General features: G+C 41.6%; 2 protein-coding genes and 1 long non-coding RNA gene across 13 annotated transcripts in view; 2 read left to right on the top strand and 1 right to left on the bottom strand.

Annotated features, from left to right (window-relative positions):
- Nucleotides 1-279: 279 nt before the first annotated feature.
- RPL7L1 (ribosomal protein L7 like 1) lies at nucleotides 280-5,012 on the top strand. Its single transcript, XM_032686455.1, has 7 exons — nucleotides 280-381; nucleotides 550-658; nucleotides 2,286-2,449; nucleotides 2,579-2,716; nucleotides 2,956-3,065; nucleotides 3,243-3,455; nucleotides 3,707-5,012. The coding sequence occupies exons 1-6, from the start codon at nucleotides 365-367 to the stop codon at nucleotides 3,449-3,451; spliced, it is 747 nt and encodes a 248-aa protein (XP_032542346.1). The 5' UTR covers nucleotides 280-364; the 3' UTR covers nucleotides 3,452-3,455; nucleotides 3,707-5,012.
- On the bottom strand, nucleotides 4,740-7,366 carry MAD2L1 (mitotic arrest deficient 2 like 1). The gene is made up of 5 exons (XM_032686456.1): nucleotides 7,247-7,366; nucleotides 6,906-7,052; nucleotides 6,704-6,824; nucleotides 6,084-6,187; nucleotides 4,740-5,572 (listed from the first exon to the last, which is right to left on the bottom strand). The coding sequence occupies exons 1-5, from the start codon at nucleotides 7,323-7,325 to the stop codon at nucleotides 5,400-5,402; spliced, it is 624 nt and encodes a 207-aa protein (XP_032542347.1). The 5' UTR covers nucleotides 7,326-7,366; the 3' UTR covers nucleotides 4,740-5,399.
- A 47-nt stretch (nucleotides 7,367-7,413) lies between these two features.
- LOC116785764 overlaps nucleotides 7,414-27,071 on the top strand; it is a 65,644-nt gene continuing 45,986 nt past the window's right edge. For 10 of the 11 annotated variants that reach the window (XR_004356705.1, XR_004356708.1, XR_004356714.1 and 7 more), the window contains exons 1-2: nucleotides 7,414-7,726; nucleotides 8,035-8,103. This is a non-coding gene — a long non-coding RNA (uncharacterized LOC116785764). The remainder of the gene's footprint in view (nucleotides 7,727-8,034; nucleotides 8,104-27,071) is intronic. The other variant, XR_004356712.1, reaches the window with a different exon arrangement.

The following is a 27,071-nucleotide window of genomic DNA, read 5'->3' as shown; positions in this document are numbered from 1 at the left end:
GCAATGATGGTTAATAGTGTAAAGGCACACATCCCTCCTCTACCCTGCATGGCAAAGAGGGAGCAGACCGCGAACACAACCCCATCGGAGGGAACGGCATCCCTTAGCGTGAGGCTCTGGCACCACCTGCGGGTGACCCGGCTGTCCACAACGCGTGTGTCCCAGCGCCCCTTCCCTCCGAGGCTCCCGGCGTGTGGACCGACATGGCACAGCGCACGGATGGACATCAGCGCACCCTTTCCCGTCCGGTTCAGCCGCTTCCCAACGCTCCGGGATCCCCGGACAAGGCGACGGGCACCTGAGGGGGAGCGGCCATGTCGCGCCCCGCCCCGCCCCCGCGCATGCGCGGCGCCACCCCGGGAAGATGGCGGAGGCCGAGGAGTGAGTGCGGCGGGAGGGAGGCAGAGAGGGATGGCTGGAAGGATCTGCCTCCATCCGCGGGCACCATGCGGCACCGGGGCTGGGGGCGGCGGCGGGGCAGCCGGGGGGGGGGGGGGGGGCGGATGGAGGATGTGGGGCTGGGATGTGATCGGGCTGTCCCTCGCGCAGGCCGAGGCGGCGGATCCCGCTGGTGCCGGAGAACTTGCTGAAGAAGAGGAAGGCGTACCTGGCCATCAAGGCCACCCAGGCCAAGCAGGCGCTGCTCAACAAGCGCAAGGTACGGCGGGTCGCGGGGGTCGTGCTGGCCCTGCTTGTCCTCCGAAGGAGGGAATCGCGGTTCCCTGCGATCGTACGGAAGTGATCCCAGGGATCGGCCCCCTCAGCCGGGGGTTACCTCCGAGGGGAGCTCTTCGCTCCCTGGGCATCTTCTCCCCGTGTCTCTGAGCCCCGTAAAAAGGACAAGACTTTCTGGCTGGTTGCAGTGGAACAGAAATGTATTGAAGGGTGTGAGTTGTTCCTCTTGGAACTTGGTGGGTTGTGTCTTGACCTGGTGGGGCGTGTTTAGAGCCACACGTGGCGTACTGCAACGCTGCTGAGTTGTCTGTGCTCTCTGAAACCAGTTCACCTTTGTAACCCTTCATGGAAACAATGCTTTAATGAGGGTGCAGTTAGAGTTAACTTATTTACCTGTTAGAGCAGAGACAGGTCATCGCGAAGCCTTTTTCTGCGTGTGGGGTGGCACATGTCGCTAATACAGGCACTCCCGGTGCACAGGGTGTCATTTCCAGACTGTCAGAGCACAGTAAAACTTCCGAATTTGAGTCCTGTTCTGCTGTGCCTCAGCTAATACAGTACCTGCCTGTCCTAGAAGTGTTTTAAAGCTTTCCCAGTGAAGCCCATTTCTGTGGGATCGTGTACAAAACTCCTGTCATTTTTCTTGGATGCTGTGTTTAATGTTTTTAAACACATCAGTGGCTTGCTGTATTTTCAAGGTGGAAGTGGAAGCAAGAGCAATAATGTTAAATAGCCACTCCTTAAGACTTTCATTAGAAAAATTACCTTAGTGATGAGGTTTTGTTTAGGTCTGCCTGCTTTGAAAATTCAAACCAATTTCATGGCTGATTTACAAGGTAAAATAGAAGATCCATAACATTAGATTCTATAATTTAAAATGACTTAATAATTTAATTAGTAGTGTTATCTTAAGTATTACTGTGTAACTGCCATGCATATTCAAGTCCTGTTTGTATGAGAAAGCACTATGTTTAGGTGGATATACTCGCTCCTAAGCTAAGGACAAGCAATTAAAAACCTTTTAATTTAATTTTAAAAATGCTTTAAATTTTCCCATAATTCTGAAATTTTTTTTCCAAGCGAGCTGGATGTTCTGTGTATAAATTAGCAATAATTATTTTTTTTTGTATGTGTGCCTTTGTAGAAAAGGACTTTAAAAACAGTTATTTTCTGTTGGATGGTAGTTTTGAGTCACACTACGGTATTGCTGTAGTATCTTTTTTGCCCAGACACAGGTGTTGTTTCTGGCTTTCCCAGCGATTGCTGAGCTGGGTGTGTAGCTGTGATCATCTGTGGCTGCAGATACTTCCATTTAATTTCTCCTGTATCTAGAAGTATCCTGGGTGTTGCCGTTTTCCCTAATTTATATTTTTCATGGGGAAAAACTCTTTAGTTTACTATTCATAAATTGTATCTATCTGCCTCTAAATTCATGTGTTGTCCCTCAGTTGTGTTTCCCTTGGGCTTAGATAATCAAATTTATTTTCTTCTTACTGCTTCCAAAGCCGAAGGAACGTTGTTCCTCAAGTCCTGCGTTTCGTTTGGCCTGTCAGATGCAAACCTCTTAGACCGTTGGGGTGGGTGATACTTTCTTTTCCTTTTCACTGTAGCAGCAGAAGGGGAAACAAATCCAGTTCAGACGCCTTGAGACTTTTGTTCGCGATTCGTGGCGCAAACGCCGCGATGACAGCCGGCTGAGGCGCATGGAGCAGAGACCTGGGCAGGCGGCGGCACCTCGGGAGCACAAACTGGCCTTCGTTGTGCGGATTGTGGAGTAAGAAGCTCTTCCTACTCCTCCTTACCTTCATTATTGCTGCCTTTTGTTGTGTTATTTCTATGCAAATGGAGTGTGATCGTCGCACTAACCAGAGGCCTTTTGTTGCTGCTGTTTTTACCGACTCAGTATTAAGGGAGTGACCAGGAGGGTAAAAAGAGCGATGGAGTTGCTGCGGCTGAGAAAGAATTTCACCGGGATATTTGTTAAACTGACCCCGTTAACCCTGAAGTTGCTGCGGGTCGTGGACCCTTACGTGGCATGGGGGTAAGTACCACTCCTGTGGCTTGGCAATGGTTTGTATGGGAATGTTGCTGTTTTTTGGCTCTCCATTTGGTATCACAGATCCATAGCTGGTCAAAGTTTAACCAAATTTATATCTAAAACTTGTTATTGTCTCTCTTCTTCTTGCCCTCAACATAACTTGGTTGCTTTCCCAAGAAGGAAGGGGCTTCCCACTGCATTGTGTCTCTCCACTACAGAACCTGATTTTTGTTTTTGTACAGACACCCAAACCTGAAATCTGTACGAGAGCTCATCCTGAAACGGGGCCAGGCCAAGATCAGTAAGAAGAGGATGCCTCTGACAGACAATATGCTGATAGAGGAACATTTAGGTGAGGAAAAGGCTGAGAAAATTGAGGAAGAAGTTGAGAGTTTACAGTTTGACCTGAGAGCGTGGGGAGGGAGAAAAATCTTACCAGACTGGAGGGCTGGCGATCCGGAGCAGTGTGAGGAAAGATAATACAGTCGGCCATTGCTTTTTTTTTTTCTAAATTTTTATTTTTCTGCAGGGGGCTGTGGTATTATTTGCCTGGAAGACCTTATTCATGAAATCTACTCAACTGGGAGGTATTTCAATAAAGTCACAAAGTTTCTGTGGCCATTCCACCTGTCGGTGGCTCGCCACGCGTCGCGTAACAGAGTGGGTTTCCTCAAGGAAATGGGAAAGCCTGGCTACAGAGGGGAAGCCATCAACCAGCTCATACGTCAGCTCAACTAGTCAGGTGAGCACTGCCTGTTGGGTGAATTCCAAACCTTACCCTTTACTCCCTTTCCTAATAACCATACTGCCGCTGGACACGAGGGGTGTCCCTTGTTTTTGATTTGTCACTCTGAAAAAGTGACCCTCGGAGTAGGGGAAAAACCAATGAGCAGTGTTGGTCCCATTAGGAATCAGCACATCCTGCTGGACACCTCCATGAAGTTTTGTGTTAATATGACTGACTGTTATTTTATTTTCTCTCCTGTTCTGCAGGGTCTTTGTGAAAACTTCAGGATTTATAACCTGTTCCTTTTCACATGTACCTCTAATGGACATTATCTGTATGCAAGGATCCACTCTCTCTCGACTGTTGGTGCCTCTATAAAAGAAGAAACACAGAGATGATGATGGAGATGGACTTTGGGCTGGTCCTTCTTACAAGAAGATATATACTATTGGATACAAGAATGAGCTTCCTTGAGAAATCTGACTTTTGCATCTCTGTTAAAAAAGGTTTTTTATGCTCACTACTGCAGACTTCACTCCTTGAAGTGCACCTGCTTCTGGGTGTGAAGGGGTAGTGCAGTCACCTGTTTAAGAATAGGCAGCACAGGCAGAAGAAAACATCAGGTTTCTCTGTTACTGCAGTCCCAGCCCTTATAGTGAATAATGTAATTTTTTTAATTACCTAGATTGTATTTATTTGAAAAAAAGAAAAGACATGGTTTTGTGCTACTGATTTACAGGATCACTTTTCACTTCTGCTAGATTGGGGCTGCTGGAGAGAATTATTTCCTGGTAGGAAAGCCCAGGTTTGTAATACAGTGGTGGGGTACATGTAGTCAGTGTTTTTTAAATAAACTTCTGGAATTATATTATTATAACAGAAAGAGTCCTGCATCACTGTAAAAGAGTGGAAAAAGTCCAGTACTCTGGCTGAAATGAATTTGGTGAAGGAACAAACGAGAATGTGGAAGAGTCTGAAAGTTCCATTAACAGAGTTTTAAATCCCTAATTTCTTCCACTGCAAAAGTGGATAAGAACACACGAAGCGTCCTGTGATGTCTAACAAATATGGAAGGTACTGTGCTTAATCATTAGGCCACTGTGACTATTTACACTGTTATTTGAAGACTTAAATGGGGGCAAACTATTAGTCCATAAATAGATTTCATATTGACTGCACAAGACTTGTTTCGACACTCATAGGAAACAAGTAGGATGCCTTCAGGGCATTCATTGCATTACAGACTAAGATTCAGCATTCATAAAACCATCTGAAATACAAAGTACTGCAGACTCTGGATTAGAGAATACTATAAAATTTGAAGCTTTATTCTATAAAACAAGAATACAAACATAGAAAATGCTTGACAGACACTACAGACAGACAGAACAACACAGTCCCCAGAACTAGAGCCCAGGTGTCATTAAAATACAAGGCTTCATGTATTTAAAAAAGTTTTCCTGATAAACAGCTGCTTTCACTGTACAAAAGGTACAAGAATTGTGTGGTTGATTCTTTTTAGGGTTATTTCTGGTAAGAAAACAGCCCAAGCTTTTAACATGAAAACTGGCACCTCAGGAGTAATATTTTTTTTTTTAGTTGCCAGAGAGAACTTAAGCCTGCTAAAAGCATATATTTTAATATAATCTTAAAATGCAAAATTATAGGAACCGAGCACAATTCCAGCAGCTAATCGTAGATTTTGGCAGTTTTTCTAATGAAGGCAGTGGTTTAACACACCATTAGTTTAGCTTGTGTAGTAAAGTAAGAATTGAACTATTACCATGATGCCAGCCTAGTCTAGTGTTCTATCACATTATCACAAGCACGTTGAATTTTTTTGTGCCATACTTCAGCCAGAGCAGCGGTAATGGTGTGGTCATGGCTCAGCTGCACTATGGACAGAAACTATACAGGGTTACAGGATATGTACACACACACAGGCCCCCTCCCTGTATCCTAGGGAACAGAATCCCTTTTGTAAGCCACCATGGTGTTCACTTTGTGGATCGTGGTGGTGAAGGAACGCAGACGAACCTCTTCGGAATTGGTAATGAACTGTGGTCCTGACTCTTCCCACTTTTCTGGCACTGCCAAATCTTTATCCGTATATATCAGCAAGTCAAAGGCACCTGTAACCAAATGGCAACAAATTAATTAATAGTAATACACACATAAGGAGATGGCAGGTTTGAAGTGCATCTTCTAGAACTTGAAACGTACCAATGTTCTAAGAATACGCTGATATTTGTTATATGAAGAAAGAGAGTATTTAAAACAAGTTATATTCATCTGGGGACACATCAGTTTCCTCAAGTGTCGTGAATTTTTTTTAAACACCTTATAATGCTGTGGAGCTGAGCTCTCTGTAACACTTCATGTGAGCTCAGAGTTACACAAGCCAGTCCACAGCTAGTCACAAATCATATTCATGAAGACTTATATTCCTCAGAGCATACATACTAGTTTTGAGTTAGTTAAGCAACCTCAAATTCTGTCCTGATGTCAGTCTAACAAAGTGCTGTCTCAGAAACGTGATGGTACATGACATATAATAATCAAAAAGTCTCAGAAAATCAGCAGAAAAATATTTTCTAAAATGGAAAAGTGTTTGTTTTCTTTAGTGAAGTTCGGAATACTCACAGGCAGATTCCAACAGTGGCAGGAAAGTTACTGTGGCAGTTATTTGTCTGATGACAGAGCGAATTTCATCCTGAATTGCTTTCTGAGACTTTTCTCGGGGTCCGCTGGAAAAACAAGAAAACTCTGGTAAGAAAGAAAACTTCTACTGTGGTGACAGTTTCCTCTAAATACAGTTCTCTCTATTAAGCTCTGTTGGTCTGTTTGCTACAGTATGTTTATAGCAGTGACACTTTTAAACCCTACGTAGATAGACTTTTCTAAGTCTATAGCTGGTCTCCCTTTATTGTTGTCTATGAAGCTTCCCAGTATTTTTAAGGAATGTTAAAGTTATTCTCAGTCCAAAACGGAAGAGAACACTTTGGCATAACAAAAACAAAGCAGCAGTTCTTTGGGTTTATGTACCCAAATGTACAAGACTTTATATGCTTTGTTGAGGATTAAAAATCAAGTTTTGATCTGATGCTTAAAAAAAATAAGTACCTGATGATTATGTATGGTTTGATCATACAACTACTAAGAAAGGAGGAACAGATGAAGGAACAATTACATGGCACTGATCTTGTGCCTGCACAGCTCCTCGGGATAGGGAAGAGCAGGTGTGGAGGGGCTGTGTTACTCACTTGTCATCCTTCGCAGTTTTGTCACACTCTATGTCGAACTGCCACCGCTCCAGGACCTCGTTGTTCTCGATGCTGGAGATGACGACCACCAGGCGCTGCACAATGCACTTATACAGCCACTCTGAAAGAAGCCAAGCGGTCACTTACAGAGCGAGAAGGGCCAGCACAGACACGAGGGAGGGCCCGGGAGGCTCCCCCGCACCTTTCATCTGCTCCGTCACGTTGTTGAGGTAGTTGGTCAGCTCGGAGTCGGTGGTGACCAGGAGGGTGAGCCCGTACTTCTGCACGCGGGTGAAGGTCTCGGGGGGGTAGATGCCGCGCTGGTATAGGATGCTGTTGATTCCATAGGCTGCGAGAGGGAAAGGGAGAAGAAGAGGGAGAGAAATAGCGAGAGGAAGAGGGATGTGTACCACCGCCCCACCCCGCCGGCGGCCATGTCTCCCCACCAGACGCGGCCTCCCAGCCCTCCCCCCAAGCTCCCTCTCTCCCTCCCTCTCTCCCACCGCGGCCCCCAAGGCGACCCGCTCCCCCGCCGCCCCTCACAGAAGAACTCGGCGACGAGCTCGGCGCTGCCGCGCAGGGTGATGCCCTGGTGCTCCCGGCCGAGCTGGTTCTGCGCCATGGCCGCCGCCGCTTCCCCGCCGCCCGGTTCGAATCGGGCCCCGCCCCTTCCCGCCGCCCCGCCCCTTCCCCCCGCGCGCGGCCGCGCCGGGGCTGAGGGGAGCGCGCGCCGCCTCACACCGGCTCTGCCCTCAGGGAAAGGGGAGCGCGGCGCCCTTATCCATGGGTGGGGGGGCGGAAAAAAAGGGCTGCGGCGTGTTAGAAAGGGAAGGTTTTTCCTCACGTTAAACTCCCCGCCGGCTATAGGTGCCGTTGCACCTGTTGGGCGGGCCCGCACAGCGCGGGGTGGGGCGAGTGAGGGGCTTCGCCCCGGGAATGCCGTGGGAAGTCCGCTTTCGGAGTTCCTTTAGGTGTGTTCCACTGCACGAAAGCGCTTTTGAACTTAAAAGTTACGCTTTCCAGGTACGAACTGAATTAAGTAAATAGATCGTTTATGGGTGATTTTAATTTTTTTTTTTTTTTTTTTTTTTTTTTTGGTGGTGGTGACTATGTAAATCGTGTAGTAGTATCCAAAATAAAAATGGTATATTCTGCAAAAACTGTGAAAAGGCAGGAGGGGGAAACCTTGGAAAGCAGGATGAAACGCGGTTTTTTCCCTTAAATCCGTCGTAACACCAGAAGAAAGGGTTTAAGGGGCATTTGGGCTGTTGGGCTGCCTTAGGGAAGGGAAATTCCCAGTGGGTCAAACAACTTAAATCCTGTTACTACAGGGACACCAGGGAAGGAGCTGAGATTGACAGTGGCTATCTACTGGAGGAAGCTCTGGGAGAGGTTTACAGGTAAGAGAGGCTGACTAAAACAACAATGAGTGTTGAAGTTTTTAAATAGAATGGGGGGGGGGAAGTTGCTGTCTACTGGGATAGTAAGTAGGTGGCCACGTGGACCCTGAAAGAAGCAAATCAAACAGTCTTAAAATGAAGTTATGTTCAAACCAGAAATATTTATACTGAGGATAAAAACCATGTGGTGTGATTGCTTATTTTGTTGTAATAAAACAGGTTTTTTTTCAAGAGCTGAGGCTTTTTCTTGGCTCCAACTTTTGCTCCAAGAGGAAATATGGTTTGCTTCAAGGTTCATGCTGCTGTGATTAAAACAAATGGTATAGTCCTGAAGTCATGTGTTGAAGTTCTGAAAGGGTCTGAATAATTTAATTTAACCAAGAGAACTTTATTCTGGGTCTTGATCACTAGTGATTGTGTTATACATAAGTCTTCTGAATAAAATATTTCTGAGTAAGAGTGGTGTGTTTCAAAGCTGGGGAAATGGAAGAATTTTTCATCCAAAGCTCAGCTTTTAGAAGTTAGATAGCTGTGAATATCATCTGTTTTGCTTCAAATCTTATGTACTCTTCTGCTCTTATTCATGTATCCAAAATGGTCTCAACCCTCTTTTTTTTTTTTTTTTTTTTTTTCTCTCCACTTGGCTTTTCATCCATTTTGCTTCCTCTGAGGTTTTTGGAGAGCTGCTCATTTTTGTGATAAATAAAAGAGCTTGAAAGCCATGTTACATGAGGCCAGGCAAGAATAGTAGAGCTTTTGATTAATACTTCACATATTTTTGCTCTAGCTGTTTTACTGTTAAAACCAAATGGAAGAAAGAAATCCAGGTGGTTCTTGGTTCACCAAGTTGATTTCCCTGTGTTTCAGTTTGAGTGGCTTGCAGGTGTGTTGTGGGTATGACCAGGTGCATGTGCTTATCAACAGCAGACTTAATTGCATCTTCATTACTTCTCCCAAGATTCACCTGGCAGGTACTGAGAGGTGGTGGTGATCCTCAGTACCTCTGTTCAAATCCTAACCTTCCTACCCCTGGCACACAGTATTTCGGAGTTTTGAATCACTTCTCTGTCCCCAGTTCAGTACTGTGGTTAGCGCTGGTTTCTGCTCTCATGTGCTCCCCTCTCCCCCCCAAAAAAAACCCAACACCTTTGCACTTCTAAATTTTATTTTTTCTGTCTCTTTAGGGAAATAAATTCCCTTTTGCAGTGCATGGCTAGTTTTCTTTACATTTCTTCTATGTGCTGCAATGTAATCTCATTGGTAAGCACTGTATATTTTCAGTACTTCTCCTAAACTCCTAATCTTTTAAAAAATTATATTTCCTTGGCCAATTCATTAGTTTTTATAAATTCAGTCTTTTAAGTCCATGAAGTACTGTCTTTCTTTTTCTTAACCTTTGCATTTCTTCTAGTGGAATGTTCTCCATCCCTTTTCTTGCCCATGCCATCAAGATGTTCCCGTCCGTCCCCCCACCGAAAGTTCGCTTGTGTGACGGTTTAGTTGTCTTGACAGTGAGCGTTTGCTGCTTTTCCCTTCACGTTCTCCAGTTGTCTCCTCTATGTTTCTCAGTTACAGGCTCTGGTGTCACTCAGCTTCTCTGCCAGGTGAATCCAATGCCTCCCAACAGAGGCAGCACCCAGGGACCATGTGCAACCAAACTGCAGTTGTCACTTGACCGTAGCACAGTCAGGTGTGATGGGGACATGCACACAAGTCCTCCTGTCATCTTACTGACCAGGCACACTCCATGTGATGGTGGTGCCTGGAGTTTGTGTTTAGGGAATGTCCAGCCACACGACAGGAGGAAGGTTATGGGGCTCCTGCAAGGAGAGCAGCAGGGAGACTGTAGGTTGGTGATTTGTGTGGCTGACAGCTGCTTCCTGACCAGCTCCGAGGGGCTCTCAGGAACAACGATGACGGGCTGAGTTATATGTTCTGGCACACCGGGAGCTGGCTATCCTTGCTTTAATTGTCTCATGCTAAAACCCTAATTTTCATAAGGAATGTGAAATCCCAGTTGTATTTCATTTAAGTCTCTTACAACTCTTCAGTCATTGTTCTGTTTCTCAATTACAGCTTGTTGTTACAACAGAGTGTTTTTGATTCTGTTTCTGTGAAAGGAAATGTTCCCTTTTTAGCTTGGCTTTTCTGTAACATTTAGTGATTGCTTCCCCATGGCAATTGTCAGTGAACCTAGGACAATCCAAATCACTGGTATGCCTTCATTTTTTTTTATTTTTTTTTTTTTTAAGGTAACCCAGGTCACATTCCCATAGTCATTCAGCAAACTAGAAGACATAACTCACTTGTAGAGTTCATTGCCATTATTAATTTATTTTTAACCTTCAGGATGATGTGGACAGGTCTCTCCTTCCAGCTCAACAAAAGGGTCTATGAAGTGGAAATTCTCTTAGCTACAAAAGCCCTCATATGGTATTAACAAATTGTCATATTAAGCCTCAGTAAAACCAGTTCCATCTTTTCTGGTAGACCTCAAGCAATTTGGAGTAATTTCTGGATGTAGGGAAGGCCACCAGTGGAACCAAGTACCATCACCTCTCCTTTATGTAAGAGTTATTTTTAAAACTTCCAAGTCTTTAAATCAATTTCCTATCTCTAAATCACCTTGCTGTGTGTGAGCTTCTTTACAGCTCTCATTCAGAACTCCTTGGTGATTAATTGTTATCTGAAATTAACTCTAGATTTAACGTAAAATACTCTACTTTTTGACGGACATTTTATTACCAAGCTCGTTTCTTGTTTTTTTGTTGTTGCTGGTCAAGTTTGTTTTCAACAGTCTTTGTAACATTAACATTTGCAGGATAAGTACAAGTACTTTGTATCAGCTGTCGAAATCACTAGAACATTTATTTTCAGGTTGGCTAGTGCTACTTTTTAAAACATAAACCATGGCATTTTATTACAAACAGCAACACTGTGTTCCTTCATCAAAGGTAATGAAAAAGTGGTGCAATTGGGAAAGATGTTCTTGAGTTTTTTCCTGAAAAGAAGTTGATATTAAAAGGAATCAGTAGGGGCCAATGAGCTGCACTCTAACAACTAATATGATGAGTAGACTTCTCAAAGGGACTTCCTGATTTTGGTTTTGAACACCATGTAGAAATTTTTACAGTTATTTTTCATTTTAAGTATTATCAATGGTACTGAATGTATTTTGAAATTAGGCTAACTTGGCTGGATACTTATTCTGTCAGATGAAAAAAAATTGATGTTTCTTTACTTAGGCCGATGTAAGAACACCATTTAACCTCAAAGTCCAGACAGTGGCCACCTTGTACAATGAAATAACACTTTGTGGATGTTCAGACTTTTGAAAGCTCCTTCTGTAGAACATTAGGTGATATCTTTTACTTGTTGTTTGGGTTTGGTTTTTTTTCTTTCCCCGAACATGTGACATTTTTCTAAAGGATGCATAGGAAAAAAAGATTTGTGATGGCTTTGCCTCTAAACTACCAGGAGATGGCACCAGGCCCACGCATTATCTGCACCCTTTCGGTTTTGGCTTGAAGCACGGCGAGTTTGTTTTGCCGTTAGGTACTGTGGACAAGTTTTAGATGCATTCCTTTTGCTAGTTTGAAAAACGTTGTTCCAGGATGAAGGAAATACTTGATGCCCAGTTTTGGCATTTACCTGTGGTTGCAGTAAAGACATTTTGACGGGTGAACTGTTATTCTTAAACATTTCAAGTGAAGGTAGGAATCCTTTTTCAGAGTTGGGAAGAACAAAACCCGAATGAGCTTTCTGTGCCTAGAGAACTCCTTAGTGCAGGATGATGTTGTGTTACAGTGGTAACAGGTAACGTGGAACCCACAGAATCCACCTGTTTACAGCTTAAATCCCCTTTACTACTTAATCTTCCAACTTGTAATTTGGTAGCTTGGAAGATGGATGTTGATCCAGTTCATTTTAGCTCCTGTCAGAGCTGAAGTTTTTGTATTAATAGGTTAATGGAAAAGGGAGTTCTCAGGTAGCTTAGATTTGCTAAGCCTGTATACTGCAGTTTAGCTTTACATTCAAAATGGGCCTTCTAGAGAACACTAAAACAGATTTATCAGCAGAGACTTAGTGGGTCATCAGAAGCTCAGGAGCAGAAGGGTCCACAAGATGGGTAGGATGGTAAATAACCCTTGATAAGGGATTTTGATAGGATCCTGTTGTGTGATTGGAACATGTTGGATGAGAATTGTTGTTTTGTGGTTGCTTTCTAATCGTATCACTTCTGATGTACAGCCATGGTGGGCTTGTTCAGTTAATTGTGTTGCAAGGAATAAAATAAAGCTCACACAATGCCTAAGAATTGTGATGACTGAAGAGGTAAATATTTTTTGAAAAGCACATTATCATCATTAGAAATATTTAAAACAAAAATAATTGTTGCCCTTAAAAGAATCACTTAAGGCCGGACAATGGGACCATTTGCAAAGTAGCTAGAAAAACAAGAAAGGATTTGTTAGTACAATTTGAACAAAATTGCTTCATTTTTTAAGTCATAATGAACCCAGCAGGACTCACTATGCTATTCACTGCTTGCTCTGTTAGTCAGCACTGTCGAAATTTTCGCGGAGAAAAACTAGAGTGGAACAATATTTGAAAAATCCACACTAGTTACCTGTGTCCCCCACAATGGATGGCCTCATCCAAACCTCCTGATGTGACATTGCTGGGAGAGTAAAAATGGAAACCAGATGGGTTGGTAATGTGAGCAGCAGTTTGGTGTGTTCCTTACAGTCTCCTTTACTTGAGATCTGATTTGAGTGAAAACATGACATTGTTGCTCAAGGTTGTCCTCGGCTGTAATCTGACAGTTAGTGGACAGGTAGAGCAAGAGTAGACTCTTACCTGAAGGTTCAGGTCACTCTTGCATGTCCTGCAAGCCTGGGTACATTGTGTATCTGTAGCTCATCTCTCATGTCCAGGGAAATGTTCTTGTCATCAAGTTTTAAGCTAGTTTGGCTGGGCAACATTCCTTATCCCATCTATTAAACCTGTGCCACAGAACAGAAGGGAATTGAAAATCCATAAGAAGGCAGCAGATAAAAGGAAGAGGTTGAGTTTTAATGGTCAGACCTGGCAAAGAGAGTCCAGAACCACAGTCCAGCTGCCAAATTATTTTGTGTTTCAAGTACTTTATTTTCTATATAATTTCACTTTGTGTAAGCCTTTCAGTACTGGTAAAATTTAAACTTACTGGAATCTCCTTCTCTGAATTAAACTCCTGACAGAGAACCTCTTTTAATATTTCTTCTTAATGGTAGTCACATTTGTTTATGTGACATTTTCATTGTAAACAATGTAAAAAACCCATAAAACAATATTGGTGGGAAATTATAACCTACAGGTTTTTACACATCACCTTTGCAGATTATGCATTATATTTACCAATATAAAGGGGGGGGTGAGTCAAAGTCCTGTAGATAACATAGGTTTGTAAAAGGTTGTGGCATTGGTCTGGGCAATGCTCATCAGCCACCTCTGGTCTGGTAAGTGTAGTTGGTATACACTGAATTTTACAGCTGCTGAGCACAACTAGAACTGGAAAATTACTGACTTTAAAATAGAATTGACAAATCTAAATGGGAAACTACTGGCTGCAAAGGATTTTGGGACAAAGAATTCAGATACTAAAGGACCCCATCTCTTGAGATGATGAATTGTGATTAAGAACGATTTAGCAGACTTTGAGTGTTAAAGGCTCACAAAAAGCAGCTGTAGCTACTTTACTAGATACAGAGCAGCGTGTTTGTGAGCTGTTACAAGGGAGTAACTTGTGTTTGTGTGCAGATGAGAGTGCTCACCTTTGCAGGCCTTCTGAGACAGCAGTGACACCCTTTTCACCTTCACAATTCAATTCTTGATACGATTTTCAAAGCATTTTGGAAACCTTGATTTAGTTCTAATTTGCAAAGGGCTCATGGACCAATTTTCATTCACTAGTCAGCATTAGTTAATAACAACCACAGAACACTGGCCTGTGTAGTGCTACCTCAGTTTTTCTTTCTACAGAGTCTTTCTGTTGTGTGAAGTCACTCTTGTTTCCTAAAACAGGCAGTCTCAGTCCGTACTCAACCCTGTCGTGACCCTTTTCTATCTTTCTTTTTCTGGTTTTAGCCCTTTTCTCAGTCTTTGAATGGAGGAGAAGGACATTAGAACTGCATGTCTCCCTTATTTCCTCTTGAGATTTGTAGCATGAAATTATCAGTATCTTTACGAGTACTAAGGTGAGATTTCGTGGGGTCAGTCTTTTTATTTGGTGAAGGTGCCGTTACTTATATGCCTGAGAATGAATTTTCTTGTATTTGGCTGAATTTTCTTATATTTGGCTCACTGTATTATTAACTGGAACACTAGAAACCAGGCTTATGTTGGAATAGGGTCGCCCTTTACAACTGGACTCATTTTTGTGAAGCAAAATAATTGTTCCCAGAAAAACACATTCCTTCACCATCAAACCTCCATTCTGTCTGACACACTGACTGTTCATTCCCTGGGAATCTAAAGATCATTTTTAGTGATTTGTGGACTGCTGTTGCTAATATTTCCACGATCCTGTTAAAAGTGAGTGCTTTTTCCTCAGTGGCCAGTTTTTGTGTTTTAAATAAGCAAAATGTCAATTAAACTTAAACCAGCTCTAAATCATGTATATACTAAAACTGGCAGCAGCTTGCTGGCAGATTTTATATATTATCAAAATCTGTCCATATCTGAGGAAAATGGAAAACAAAGTTCTGAATAATGTAAGGAAATCGGAAAGGTGTAAATTTACATGGTGTGTGGAAGTGAAATTGTCACAAGTAAATCAAGTTTTAAATATTCCTCTTTTGTATTTACTGTGTTACATGCTTTTGCATTATTCTATCTCAAGCAAGGTTTTCTATGTATATAAATATGTGTGTATGTGTATGTATGTATATATACAGACACTTGCTCTGGTGGATTTGGTTTCCTTTTTCTGTGATGCCTTTTCCAGGTAATAGAAGGGAAAAGGTTACACATATAATTCAACATCTGCTTATTCATAACACGTTATTTCCAGCACTTTGAAGGAGATAGAGAACCACAGAATGGCTGAGGTTGGAAGGGACATCTGGAGGTTATCTTGCCCAACCCCCTTAACTCAAACAGGATCATCTAGAGCAGATTTCCCAGGACCACGGCCAGGTGGCTTTTGAATATCTCCAAGGATGGAGATCTCTAGGCTGAACAGTCCCAGCTCTCTCAGCCTTTCCTCACAGGAGGTTCATACTTTTATGATGATTTAAATTAAAGTCACTGTCAAAGAGGTGATACTGAAGTATTAAGAACTGCATTCTTGGAGGTGCTGCCAGATAGTATGAACAGAGAAAAGGAAAGACAAGCAAAACCTGTGAAAATGGATTCTAGAAAATCCACAGGACAAAGGGAATGGCTTGGAAATGGATTCAGTGAGGCCTGCTAAGCTACAAACCTCCTTCAACCTTTGTCTGCCTTCAGGACATTCCTAACAACCCCTGTGTGAATTATCTGACATCTACCAAAGACTGAGACACACCATTTCCCACGTGGACATTAGTAAGGTTTCTCCCTGTTCATGAAAACTGTAGAAATGTAACATCTTTTTGACCTCTACTGTTTTGATAAAAATGTTTGAAGGGGTCTGGCAGAGCTTTAAAGTTGTTGTGAGGGATGGCTCAGTCCTGAATATATACATGATACATGAGTGTGTAACTCCTGCTTCCTAAGAGAGCAGCTTTTCTAAATTCTGACTTAAGTCTTTAGACTATTTATTTTATGATCACAGCCCTGAACTCTGCTAAGAGCTGTTTCTAGGGGTGATTGATACAATCAGGGAGGATGATAATCTGAAATAAGAGGATAAGAAAGTGCAGCTGTTTGACGTAAGGAATGTTGATGGTTTCTGAGGCTTGCTGTCCTTAGGTGGAATATACTATCTGAGAAAAGCAGGATTGTCCAAACCAGGTATCCTCTATTTATCTCTTCTGTTTGATTTTTTTTTTTCCACTTCCCTGCAGTTGTTTCTTTCTTTAGAGGAAAAACATGAAGAAATCCAGTCTATTTTCAAAGCACAGGGAAAACAGCGACACCTTATTTCCTTCAGGATCTGTAGGGGAAGAGAGTAGACAGAAATATGAGTTGGAATTGCAAGATTTTTTCAACAAAATTCTGTCATATGCTTTTAATTGTGTACCCACACAGTTAGTTGGCTGGTGGCTGGTCAGGAGACAAGGCCTCCTTTTAGACACATTTCCTTGTCTGTGGTTGCATTTTAGTGGTGCTTTGGCACAGCATTGACTCAGGGCATTACTGAGGTTGGCATGAAAATGTGCCAAGCAGCGAGCTTACCAGTTCTTTATTTTTACTTTTTATGCTTTGTTCAGCAGCACTGAACCAGTACACTCAGGAAGACCTGGTTTTCTATTTTTCTCATCGGTCTTAGAAGTGCAGGTTAATTATATTAAGTGGATCTGAACCTTGATATCTGACCATCCAACCAACTCAGGAAGGAAATATAAACTCATGTGTGAACAGGACCTAAGCTGCAAAGGGGGAACACCAGTCACGTGGGTCTTCTGGTGCAGCTGACAAGACATTGCTAACAGCTAAGAACATCTTTCTTTACCCACCCAAGGTTGGAAAGTTCCAATCCAAGCTCTTGTTTTTCCATTGCTTACCATATCCCAGTTGTGCTGCTGGTCCCAGTGAAGTCTTTTCTGCATGTTTATTTGTGTTTTTATTTAGCATGCCTGACAAAGCAGAAGTGTGCAGATGAGACTGTTCAGTACTTCTTTACAAACAGATTGTTTGCACTGCTGTTTCACTTCAAGTAAGATATGTCTTTTTTACTTTTTTACCTCTCTTCGATCTGCATATGTTCACTTTTGGTGAGTTGAGTGTTTTGATTCCCACAGAGAAAACTATAAATAAACACATTATATGTTACATGGGAGGTAGATGTGTGATTCTAATGCTTATTGTAGCTTTCCTAAAATGTCCCATGTAGTGTATTTTCTTATGCATGTTTTTCTTCTCCTGTCATCTTTTTGTCTTGTGGGAAGCTGTGCTTCAGGAAAAAACTATGTTAAAAATACAGTTAGAAGCAAACTGATCTTAAAGTAATCCTTTGAGTCAATTAAATAATACTGATCTCAGTAGAACACCTCTTAGTGTACATATGATGTTACTGCTAATACAGCATAAATTTATTGTGGCCAGGGGTAGCCCAATGAATTCCAGATGAATTCACAATAGCTGGATTCTTAAAATGCTACCAGGTTTACTTCAGGTTTTCTGTTTCCATATGTAATTAATACCAGAACCCAGCACTGCTACCTGCTCCTATTTAGAAAAATAAAAATAAAATAAGAATATATTTGACATCAAACTCAAAACTTGAAAAGCTGTTCCTGATTCTTGGCAGTAATAATCTAAAGTACCAGTTTTGAGAATACACTACTTTTACATAATTGAAAGTTATTACTGGTTTATCTCCTTCAGCCAAAATACTCCAAACTATTTCAGCATAACTAGCTAGATTAGTAGCTTACTTGAAAAATTCTTCATATCACATTGAGATATACTTAAGTGTAGAGTTGGCTACAAAGCTGTACTTCAGGGATAGCTATGAAAATAAAATGTATTTTCAAGGATTTGTTAGTCAGACAGCCTAATCCCAGGTAGAAACCTAGCAGCTTCTTCTCATAAGAGTGGGCAGATCTGTTTAAATTGCTACATTTTTTTAAAAAGGAGACATGGAAACTTAAACAGCTTCACACTGTCATGGGTTGTATTGATAAGTTATTTTTCTAGAAATGTCATGTGACTGTCAGAAGCTTCACCTCCTGAAGCCCAGCATTTCATGCGGCACATTAGGAATGAGTCTCGTGCTGTGTTTGGCCCCGTGTAACATCCCACATTTTCAATTCCATTTTCCTACTTGGCACTGGCTATTATCAGAACCAGAGGATTTCCCCGGTCTCCTTTTTCCATCAGCCCCCACCATATGGCTCTCACAGCGTTTCCAGGGATGAATGGAGCAGATGTGTGTGTTGTGCACACTTCATCAGAGAGCGCTGCACCAAGGACATGGCAAAACTCATCTCCAGTAACTGTGTAATGTATTGGTTATGTGATGATGTAAATCAAATCCTGGTCCCATGAGGGCTGCTTCTTTAATGTAGAGGACATGCACTGATAGTGGGGAGGGAGGGAGCAAGTGGGGATGTGGTTTTTTGCTTCCTCTGTGTGGTAGGAGAAGGATACTTGTATCATGATTGTGAAACTAGCCATGTTTTACTTCCAGCTCTCACTGTGACACTGAAGTCTGGTGTGTATTTGCACCAGTGCTGTTTTCTCGATGTTTGTCTAATCCTGACAGGGCAGAAAATTTTCTAAGTTCCCCCCAGCTCTGAGATTCACAGTGCCATGGCAGCTTAGAGAAGAGGATGAGGATAAATATGAAATGTATATAAAGTGGCAACAGACTGAGAACAGTCCCTGCTACTGAATGAGAACACGTTTGCCACAAAGATTTAACAATTAGTTAGTAACTCACAAGCAGAGAAAGTATAGGACACACTTTTTCCTTCCACAAGCACAGTGTGAGAAGAAAGGCCACATCAAGGTCTGTGGAATAGCGCTGGATGGCAGACTGGGTATTGGCATTCTTATCCCTGGGACTTCCAAATACGCATGAAGAGAGTGCTCTGCTTTTCCTCTGCTCTTGGTTGAATCCAACCAGCTCCTTTGTAAAAGCTCAGGACAGAGCTGGGTGATGGGCTGGCGCAGAGCTGCCAAACATCAGGAATGTTGCCCTAGGAAGTGGTGCTCACAGAACCCATCAGTAACTGGTGTCCTGTTAACACCTACTGAAACACTTCCTTACCAGTGACACAGACTGTGGGATCGCGTGCACCCTCAGCAAGTTTGCAGATGACACGACAGAAGGAAGGGATGCCATCCAAAGGGATCAAAAATAAGTTTTACATACACAAGGTTTTATGTAGGGTTGATGAAACTTAGTCTCGATATTACTGGGAATAAGTCCAGTTGGACTAGTGAATTTCTACCTGATTACAACAGGGAAAAATGCAAAAATATAGCTTTTTTTTTTGACAGTGTTCAGTGATTTATGAACTAGTCTGTTTTCAGAAAGGAGTTGTCTTAGGGATTCACTGAGACTTCAGCTCCAAAGTGCCTATAGCATTTCAAGATTAAACTTAATTTTGGAGGTGTTTGTCAATGAGGAGCTTAAGTTTCACGAAGCATTTGAACATCAATGCTTTTGAGAGCAATATCCATTAAATTTTCTAGAGACAATGAAATAACCAGGGCAGGATAATAACGGTTGTCTCGAACAAAAGGGACTTCTGCTTCCATTTACGAGTCAAGAGAAATAAACGTTCGGCGTTACAGCGAGGAATAAACACTCGCCAAAATTGCCCCAGCCAACACAGCGATGGAAGAAAGCACAGTGCCTTTTCCTGTGCCTTCTCCCGTGCGGCTGGAGGAACGAGCTCCAGGCTGTGGCTGGAATGGCGCGGAGGGCCCCGGAGCAGCTGGATGCGGGGCGAGCCCCGCTGCCGCCTCCCGCCGGGCCGGGGCCGCGGGGGCCGCGCCGCGGGGCATTCCAAAGCGCTGCCCGAAGGAACGGCCTCGTTTGCTTTAATTTTACACCCGCTGTAAAATCAATCCCGAATCATAATATCTAACCTATTATTGACACTTCATCCCGCGGGGAACGGCCGGGTCTGACTGTTATAAGCAACCACTGATTTTCCCCAGGCCCTCAGGGCCTCCTGTTGGGACTGAGGCGAATGTTGCTAATAAACGCCTCCTTCAAAGTGACTTTTCCAGCTGAATCGGAGGGATTCCAGTCACCCATTTGATGGAACTTTAACCAGAAACGTGTTGGACAAATTAAATATGGGTTAGCCTCTTGCTCTGGACTATATCAAGAGCCTATAAATGCAAAACGTTTGAGGCACAGAAGACCATGCTCTGTAATTAACTATTGTAACTCTCCTCACAAATCAAAAGCAGCATAACCCTGTGGAGTTCAGGGTGTCAAGCCATGGGCACTGAAGGGGTTTAGAGAAGGAAGAAGAGGAAAGAAGAAAAGGAGGAAGAAGTAAACAAGGTTTTGCATACAGTATATTACTGTTAGCCAATCTCAGCAACCTTGAACTCACCTTGTAATGGACAAGTCACGAGCTTAAGTACTTTAATGTATGAATTCAGATTTGAGTCTGTTTACCCTACTGTGAAAAAAAAATCTTTAGACTTACCCACTTGGAAAATAATGATGAGCTGGAAAGGCTTTGCTAACTCTACATAGTGATTTTATCTTCCTTTGGACTGCTCCTGGGATATTTAAAACCTAGTTTAAAAGAGCTGTTCATTGGGCTGTTTGACAAGTTGAAAATGGCACAGCTGGTATCAGCAAACATGACAGGGTAAAATAGGCAGAGGTTGACTCTCTTCAGATTTCAGTGTGGAATGTAGGATTTTTTTTGGAGTGGATATCAGATAGCTTTTTTTGTGTCCTTACTTGGGAGTTTGGTGCTTCAAAACAGGGCCTTGTAAGTAAAGACAGGAAAAGGATTTGATGAACAGATACTGAACCTTATATTTTAATCTGCACCAAAATATCATTTTAATCCAAGTGCAATGAAGTATTTGAAAACATGTTTATTGAAGAATTTTTAAAATTTTTTTAAATTCTGTCTCAAAGTTAATTGTAAATGTGCTATAATTCTTCATCCCTCTCTTATCAGCATTTGATGTTGTTGATCTTAAGTTAATCATAAGTCATTATGACCAGTTTTCTTGGAAAATCTGTGAAAGTGCAGTTTTCAGTGATGCTCATGCATACACATTTCATAAGTGATAAATTAGAAAGAAGTGAGACTTAAATTGAAGATGTTATGCCATGATACTGTTTGCACAGAAAAGGCTGTTCATCAAAGCAGATACCTCTTAGCTTGTCTGTCTTGATTTTGAAGTAGCTGACAATAGTAAGGAGAGAAGGACAGAACAATTTTCTTTTTACATATGAATAATTATACTTATTTCATCTTGTCCTTCCCCCTTGGAGTGTATGTAGAGAGGGTGAGTGGTTTCCTCTCCTCCTCAATCTAAAACTGCTTCCTATTATTTGTGATGCTTATAACACCAGGATATTGGTAAAGAGCTTCCATATCTTGGCCAGAAAGTCATGGCCAGTAAATATATGTGTGTGTGATGTATGCCAGTATAAATACAGGAGCCAGGATGATAATCAAATGCTTTTTCGCTATTAGACAAAATTTAGATTTATAATACCACATTTGGGAATACATCTAGGAGTGATAAATGTAAAACCAAGGTAGTTTTCCTAAGTTCTGTGGATTGCAAGGCAGGACTTCTGCTGAAAACACTGTTGTCAGCTCCCTTCCCTCGTGGTTCTTAGGCACTGATAACAACTGCTAATTCCAGTGAACAGAGCTAGGGGGAAAAGCAGCTGAGGAAAGGCAATTACTTTGGAAACTTATCTGAATCTTTCTAAATGTTCCTGGAAAGAGCCTGGGACCTTGACGTGGGTCAGGTATTGGGCTGATAACTCTTGCAAGGCGGGGAGCGATGAAGTCCTGTGTTCTTCCATCTGCCCCCTTCACATCACAGGCTCACAACTAATTAATCAGTGGTGATTTCCAGACGGCCTTCCAGATCAGCCTAAGGCTGTGCAAACTTCAGCAAGGAAGCATGACAGAGCTCCATTACAGCTTCTCTGCTGACAGAAACCCAATATAAAGGTTTCTACTGTCCTTAAAAGGGTGGAAAAGCAGGAACTTTAGCTTCAGAGAGAACGCAGTGTTCAAACTTGAGCACAAGTGATGCTTGGCATGAAAGGCTTTTCTGTGATGTGCAGACTTTCATAAGTAAGCTCTTCTATTTCAATTTCATTATAGTGCAAGAAAACTTGTAATATTTCTTTTTTCCCCTGCACTGCATTAAGGATGATTTTGGAAGAGCAAACTACTCGTAGTTCTGAGGTTACTTTGGTCATTGATTACTATGGTTGAATCACAAGTGTGATGGAATGTTGTTAACAAGTGAAAAAGCTTCAGTACAGTTCTAATTATTTGCATCTGTAAACTTTAGCTTCATCCAAGTATTTGAAGAACATCTACTGCTCTAAGGAATATTGTCAAGTGTGGCACTGCCAGTGGGTGGACATTGCAGATAAAGGTGTTTTGATGTGCATTGTCCAGAAACTAGAGTTTGTTCACGGAAACAAAATATTCCTGAACATTGTGTTGTATTTTACATAACTGTTCCATTTGATAGTACACATAGAAGGTGTTGGTGCAAACATTGCTTTTTTTTAATCTTCCAAAAGGATGGGTTTTTTATACTGGAATCACTAAGCTGATCTTCAAGTTACCTGGTTTTAGAAGATACCTGATTTTTCCATTGTCATGCAAAGTATTGTAAGACACCCAATCTGTGCCTCTCTTGGTGCAGATGAAAAAGAAAGGATTCTTTATAAGAAACTGTTTAACAATTCTTGTTCAAATAATGGTGCTAAATCCAGCTTTTATTAAAGTCACCACCATGGAAAATTTAAGTGAGATGTGGCTGGGGATGTTTATTATGAGAACAAGGGTTTGTGTGAGCTTGTTTTTGAAAATGAGATGTGGGGGATGCAAACTCCCACAGATGTGACATTGAACAGAATGTTTGCACAAGCTCTTGCAAAGGAAAACACCAACTCTGAGCAGCTACGTTTCATAGTCTGAATATTTCTACGATTTTCCTGTGTTTGTTTTTTTTTTTTTTTTCATTCCTTGACTCTTAGGGGCCTTCATTTGCTGCATAATATAGTTATGAGGAGACGGAAAACTGGGGAGGTTCTGGAAAGTGAGTGACAATAAGCATTTTAAATTGACTTTTATCTGGTTGGAAACCCAAAACTCTTTTAAAAAAATTTTGATTTTTCTCTGGATTTTTGGTATATGTTTTCTGAAATATCTGTCCATTTTAGATCTAAGTAACATGTTTCATTTGAGGAATAAAAGTTGGTTCCTTATGGTCTCGCAGCTGTCCGAGGAACTATTACAGATTATGAACTGTTTATGCATTTTGTGACAGCTGGCAGGACTGCTCCTCAAAACCAGCAATAATAACCAAGTGCTGGTTTATTTAAATTGATGTGTCCACATATTTTACTGTTGTGCTGGCCTGTCTCTGTTATTACTTGCTGTCCACCACAGTTGTTAGTAAGAATATAACAATGAATTCATGGAAATCTAATATTTCTTTTGTATGCTGAAGAATATTAAAAAAAACACACTGCCTTGGCAGATAAAACTTATCTGATGGGAGTTTCTTTCTTAAACATGTACTATTAATGTAGCCTTTGCCTGAAATAATAAAGACCTAAATGTTTAAGTGAGTGAGCAAGAAGAGGCAGAGCTGCCCTTGGACCTACTGTGGGGTAAGGTGTTTGATGTGGAACTAGAATTTTGTGTTGTTTCCTCAATGAGTAGAAAACAACACAATTTGAATTTCTTTATCTCCCTGCTCTTTGTTCATTAACTCTTAGGTCACCATAACAGAGGTAGGAAGATTAGAGCTACAGAACAGTGGAACATACTGGACAGTGATACTTTAATCTTGCTTGTCCTGAAGAATCAAACCAAGAAAATAATGTTCTGAATATATAATCATCCGGGATAGTGAGTGTGCATAGTGAGAGTACATTAGTATTACTAATTACAAAATGCTGTAGCATCTTTCTGAGCTTTTCATATGTGGATGGATTTGATGCAGTGGATGGCTAAGACTGCAAATTCTGGTGGATTGGACCTACAGAACAGCTTCAATCCCTCAGATGCAGCGCTACAATAAGCTGCAGGAACATGCTACGGTGAGATCATTCTCACTGCAGTATTTTTGGAGAGGAGGAAACTTCCCCATTTTTCTTTTTGTCTTTACTGTTCTCTTATTGGCTTTGCAAGTGATATATTACAATGATTTCTAGAAGGAGGCAGAATAAGAGCCTTAGCAAATATTTTAGGCTGTGACATGAAGGACAAACATGACCATACAACCTGTGGTAAATAGGTTCTGATCTGTAGAAAGGGGCAGAAGAAAAAAAATAATGCCGGCATACTCGTGGACTTTCCTATGGCACAATCAGTGGTGTGTTTATCTGTTTATTTCGAGGCCTCAGAGTTTAGCTGGATTGAAAAAATTCCAAAACTGTGTACAAAGATTTTTTTTAACTTCTTTTTTTTTTTTTTTTTTTTTGCAAACCAGGGTCCTCCTGTTCATGTATAATTTCAATTGCTGTGTTCTCTCACAGACGGACCATAAAGCTGTTGGGTACTCAGTCCTTACACCTAGGAACAGTGAGAAAAGGACATGGTTTTGCTGCGTGGTCCCATTCTGTTCCACTGAGTTTCAGAACTTAAATGTGGTGCTTGTTTGAGCCCAGCCCTTGTTGGTGGCTGTTGCAGCTGCCTCACAACTCAGTGGGACTCAAGGTCCATCCAGCCTTTGTGGCCTCTCTGATCAGTGTCCCTGCTCAGTCCCTTTGACCCATCCAAGTACTTGTCAGCTTGAGATCATATCTGCTCTGGCTGCCCTGCCTCTGTCTTCTCCCAGTTTTTCTTCCACATTCCCACTTATTCCCTCAGCACATTGCACAAGCACATCCTCTCCAGTTCCCACCTCCTTTTCTATGAGTTTTTGTGCCTCTGATTTCCTCTTCTTTTCCTTCTACAACTTTGGATAATCTCTCAACAAGGAAACTCAGTGTCTCCTTTAGTCCAGTCTGAAATATTTGTCATTCTCCATTGGCTTCTGTTCTTGAATGCCTTAATATCAATTTGTCTCAATCCACATAAATTTCCAGACAAGCATCTTGTACTGTCTTCTAAATCGTCCTTCATATTTAGAAGTAGCTCCCCATGAGTTAGCAAAGGCACCTCAAAACTGTGCTTCAGCCTCTGATATTTCTGCTTTGTTTCGAGGTCCAAAGAAATACTGAAAGCAAGTATGTAGATGATGTGCCTAAATAATTGATCATCCTAATTGTTTTTGTTGTAGTGTTATATATTTGTCCCTATTTGGGGGCAGCAGTTCCATATTCGTATTTGTTTAGGAAACAATTTGGGGTCCCCTCAGTCATACAAATAATTTTTAATAATAAAAAGGTTTTAGAATTCTGCTGTTGATTAAAGGCAACATAGGGTACCATGTGAATTATAAAAAATGGAGACATTTATTTTCATCTGTGCAGAAGTTCAGTACAATCTGGACTCCTTCTCTATTCCACATGACTTTATGCTTTTATTTATGTTACCTCTCACTGGATACCCTCTGCTTTTCCTCCACTCTTACACTGGCTAAAGTTGGGGGATACTCTCTGGGGGCCACAGTGTATTGCTTTCAAGTTCTCTACTAATGGCTTTCACTTCCCTTTCATAGTGTTTTAATACATTGGCTTGACTGTACCTCTTTTTTTCCTCAAGCCTCTTGAAGAAATGGCTGCCTTGGTCTTCTTGTTAAATTTCTAAGCCAGTTGGACAATGAACTTTGCCAGATCTTCCTGGCTGATTTATTGAACTGAAATCTCCCCGTCCTCCAGGGCATGCACTCTGATTTTTATGTATAATAACCTTATTTACATTGCTCTTTCTTACTCCTGGCCAAGGAATCCTCCTATTCTCCCAAATGGAGTACTATGAGTGCTGGAGCACAGTGCATCATTTTTAGTTGGCTGGCCTCTTGGAGATCTAGGACTTGCTAATCACAAGGGTTTCCTGAATGATTAACAAACACACATCTGCCCTTTGGACTCCTTTGACTGACAAAGAGCTGCTCCACTAAATGCATCTGGGTTTCCTCCATCTGCACAAGATTATTCCCGATGAAGTTGCTGTATTTTTCTCATCTACTTCATTTCAGCAAAAATGGAATGTGAAAGGAAGTGAAATTTGTTACATTAGCCTAGCAGCTCACTTGTTACAAGTGACATAATAAAGAACAGTGTTCTTCAAGGAAGAAGACTGAGCTTGGATCCAGAAACACGGGCTGTTGAAGTCAGGCACAGCAGTGGTGGTTAAACAAGAGCCTGGAGCTGTAACTAAATGAAAACACCATGTTACAAGTAAATCCAGTGTGGGGGACTACTGGGTTCCTACTCTATAACCCTTGACACAAGGGTTGTATCTCAACTTCTTTGTAGGCTTCAGCCCTCTTAAAATCCCCTGTGCCCCATCTTTATTTTTTTTAAACAGATAATAATTATAAAATTACTTTGCTCCAGAAGCAAAGATCTGCTACCAAAATCCCAGAAAACCTCTTTTATCTGGGAAAACTTATCTTTTGGCACTGTATCTACCTCTAGTACCAACAGAAATAGGGGGAGAAGAAGAAATAGGGTAAAAGGAAGTGTTGGCAAAGAATGATGTGATTTTTTGATCTTCTGTGAAAACATGATACAATGAATAAAATCATCAACAATGAATAAAATCATCATTAAGTGGGAAACTATAACAACCCTTTTTGGGGGCATAGGTGATTAAATGGGTATAGATGGGGAAAAGTAGCTGAGATGCAAATTGCTGATTAGAACAGCTAACTGTGTTCATGAGAGTCAAACCAAGAAATCAAAGTTAGGTAAATAATTAATCCATTCCTCCCTGCACACCTTGCTCAACCTTCTACATCATATGATCCTCTGACTTGGCTTTGAGAAACTTTAGACAACTCTTCTAATTCTTTTCAGTCTGTTTATTTCTAACTTTTTCAGCCAATGGCAAGTACTTCTATTTGTCTCCTTTGCAAAGCACAACCAAAATCTGCAACTTTTATGTGCTTCCAAAGCTGTTTCTGCCATAGATATGCTCTTAAAGGCTCTCACATGGAATAAGAAGTCATCTTTCATTCTTATTAGGTTGTCA

This window comes from Chiroxiphia lanceolata, chromosome 4 (genome assembly GCF_009829145.1).
Source record: "Chiroxiphia lanceolata isolate bChiLan1 chromosome 4, bChiLan1.pri, whole genome shotgun sequence".
NCBI lineage: Eukaryota > Metazoa > Chordata > Aves > Passeriformes > Pipridae > Chiroxiphia > Chiroxiphia lanceolata.
This window is presented reverse-complemented; position numbering and strand designations above follow the sequence as displayed.

Excerpts from the sequence above, each read along its gene's own strand:
- RPL7L1 (XM_032686455.1), top strand. Across the intron at positions 2,450-2,578 it reads TTCGTTGTGCGGATTGTGGA|TATTAAGGGAGTGACCAGGA; the intron begins GTAAGAAGCTCT and ends TTACCGACTCAG. Across the intron at positions 3,066-3,242 it reads GCTGATAGAGGAACATTTAG|GGGGCTGTGGTATTATTTGC; the intron begins GTGAGGAAAAGG and ends ATTTTTCTGCAG.
- MAD2L1 (XM_032686456.1), bottom strand. The coding sequence starts at position 7,325 with ATGGCGCAGAACCAGCTCGGCCGGGAGCACCAGGGCATCACCCTGCGC. Across the intron at positions 7,053-7,246 it reads GCTCGTCGCCGAGTTCTTCT|CCTATGGAATCAACAGCATC; the intron begins GTGAGGGGCGGC and ends TCCCTCTCGCAG. Across the intron at positions 6,825-6,905 it reads CGTGACGGAGCAGATGAAAG|AGTGGCTGTATAAGTGCATT; the intron begins GTGCGGGGGAGC and ends GGCTTCTTTCAG.